General features: G+C 47.4%; 1 protein-coding gene across 1 annotated transcript; it reads left to right on the top strand.

Moving 5' to 3' along the window:
* The first annotated feature begins 271 nt into the window (after positions 1 to 271).
* LRATD2 (LRAT domain containing 2) lies at positions 272 to 2,042 on the top strand. Its single transcript, XM_075316193.1, has 2 exons — positions 272 to 393; positions 674 to 2,042. The coding sequence occupies exon 2, from the start codon at positions 679 to 681 to the stop codon at positions 1,501 to 1,503; it is 825 nt and encodes a 274-aa protein (XP_075172308.1). The 5' UTR covers positions 272 to 393; positions 674 to 678; the 3' UTR covers positions 1,504 to 2,042.
* Positions 2,043 to 2,525: the final 483 nt, after the last annotated feature.

Below are 2,525 nucleotides of genomic sequence, written 5' to 3' on the forward strand. Positions count from 1 at the left end.
ATCTCAAATATTGCAAAAATTTCAAAGTGCAAAAATTTAGAATGAAAAAGGTCACGCAGTAAGGAAAGAGTTAATCAGCGTTCAGATGCACAGAGCAGCAGAGGGAGGGGGCAGCTGTATGTGCTTGTGTTCAGGAAGCAAACAATAAGGTGCACTGCTGCTTTAAATGCTGAGGGCTGTGCGCTTGCAGAGCTCAGCCGGATCTGGAGCTCTGTGATCAGGAGCTGGTGGCTCAGCCCTTGGTGAGGCTGCTTCACTCTGGCACAGCCCACTGTAGAGACACCAGGGCACGGCGTACAACATGATCCATCCATGGTGCCTACTGAGCTAGTATCTGCAGACGCCTTGGCTCCCAGAGGTGGCGGAGGAGGTCGTGCCTTGCATTGCTGCCTGGTAAGTTCTAAACTTCTTCATTCTTCGCCTTCGTAGGCTCGGAGACAATTGGCTTTGGGATCTACGCTTTCTACGGATCACTCGTTGACTTATTTTTTTGCCTTGGTGTAGAAGTGGTTAAAAGCACTTGCTGAAAATTAAAGCCGCCCTTTCCTCTCCCTTGGGGTGTTTGCTTTCGTTGCACGGCTCAGGTTTCACAAGCACCTATAACCGGTCGCCTGGCATCCAACAGGTGGAATGTGAACTCTTACGGCTACTTCTCCTTCTTTTTTTTTTCCAGGTGAAATGGGCAACCAGGTGAAGAAACTGACTCATCTAAGTTATAAAGAAGTGCCAACCGCCGATCCTACAGGTGTGGATAAGGATGATGGACCTAGAATCGGAGTCTCCTACATCTTCTCGGCAGATGACGACGACTTGGAAGAGCCCGGGCATGACCCCGACAAGCAAGGATCCATCCAGGAGGATCTGCAGTACGACCACTGCAACGAGGTGGAGTGCTCGGTTTATTATAGGGACGAATGTATTTATGAAAAAGGATTCGGGGCCGGGGACCAGATGAGCACTTATTCCCCGGAGAACCTATTGAATAAATGCAAGCCTGGAGACCTGGTGGAGTTTGTAGCCAAGAACCAGTATCCCCACTGGGTGGTGTATGTGGGAGACTTTCAGGTGGTGCATTTATACAGACTGGAGATCACTAACAGCTTTATGACCGATGCCAGCCAAGGACGTAGGGGCAGGATCGTCAACGACCAATATAAATATAAACCTCTGAGCCCTGAGATGGTGGTCCAGAACGCCATGGAGCAGGTTGGGGCCAAGGACCAAGAGCTGAGCTGGAGGAACTCCGAGTGCTTTGCAGCTTGGTGCAGATACGGAAAGAGAGAGTTCAAGATAGGCGGTGAGATCCGGATAGGCAAGCAACCCTACAGGTTAAAGATCCAGCTCTCCGAAAAGAAAAGCCACACGTTGGAATTCCAAAGCCTGGAGGATCTTATCATGGAACGGAGGAGGAACGATCAGATTGGGAAGACGGCGGTTCTCCAGGAACTCTCCAACCACCTCCACGCTGACGAGGAGGTCAGGACCGATCACGATGCCAACTGATGGATTAAAGCTGAAGGCTGCGAAATTGAGATGTTATAAGCCCCCTTTGGGCTGATTCAATGCAGTTTTATTCAAATGGCTTGTGAAAGGAAAGCTGATTAGTTCTGCTTCGGCATTAACCCCTTCACCGGCGGCCCCGGGTTTTACTGCAGAGGCGCCGTCGTTACAGATTTGGAGCCATGTGGATTCCACCCAGAAGCACTATGCATTCAGCCGGCAACGTTTTTTTGGGGGGAGTTTGGTAACAAAAGGGTTACTAATATTATTTATGACCTGAATATTTGATTTTTCTAATATCCGATTCGCACATCTAAAACCAAAATATTAGCACAGGAAAAAAATATTTGTATTTCCTTAAATTTTGATTATTTTTTGGCTTTTTTTTTTCTTATACTATATTTTGCCTCCAGGCGCACAACACGGAGCAGCTGTCAATTTGTTTCCATAATGGAACGCTTCTTCCCTTTTAGTCGGATCTTTGCATAATGGTCACATTTCGTCTTACATAAAAATGATTTGTACACTTTAATTTTGGGAAATGGATGGAAAAAAAAAATGTTGAGGGGGGGGGAGGGTGAAGGGAAGTCATCTGTTCCCATCTGAGATCCGCTAGGCACCGTGAAATGTTCATGGAAATGTGACTGCCGCTTTCTCGCCACGTTGATGCTGCCAGCCAATGTTTTCTGTATACGAGGAGTTTAACCCTTTGTGTCTGAAATAACCAGGCAACGTGTTTTTGGGAGAGGTGCGAGCACTGGGATCAGCGAAGAGAGAAGTGGTTTCATTGAATGTAGCACTGGGAGGTCGGTGGGTGCGGAGGGGCATGTATCAAGGAACGTGGGAATGTCTATGCTTCATTGTATAGCTTCAAAAAAAACAAACAACTTCTAGACATTCTGATAGGTCACAAGGGTAGATTTTGGGGGATTTTGTATCAAAACTGCATTACTCGCAGGAAAGAGGCTGACAATGGCCGAGGCTCACTGATAAATGGCGTCCTTCAAAAGTTAGACATGGGCCGG

The sequence above is a fragment of the Anomaloglossus baeobatrachus genome, chromosome 6 (genome assembly GCF_048569485.1).
Source record: "Anomaloglossus baeobatrachus isolate aAnoBae1 chromosome 6, aAnoBae1.hap1, whole genome shotgun sequence".
NCBI classification, from domain to species: domain Eukaryota; kingdom Metazoa; phylum Chordata; class Amphibia; order Anura; family Aromobatidae; genus Anomaloglossus; species Anomaloglossus baeobatrachus.

What these genes read in the sequence shown, in the direction of transcription:
- LRATD2 (XM_075316193.1), top strand. Translation starts at nt 679, where the DNA reads ATGGGCAACCAGGTGAAGAAACTGACTCATCTAAGTTATAAAGAAGTG.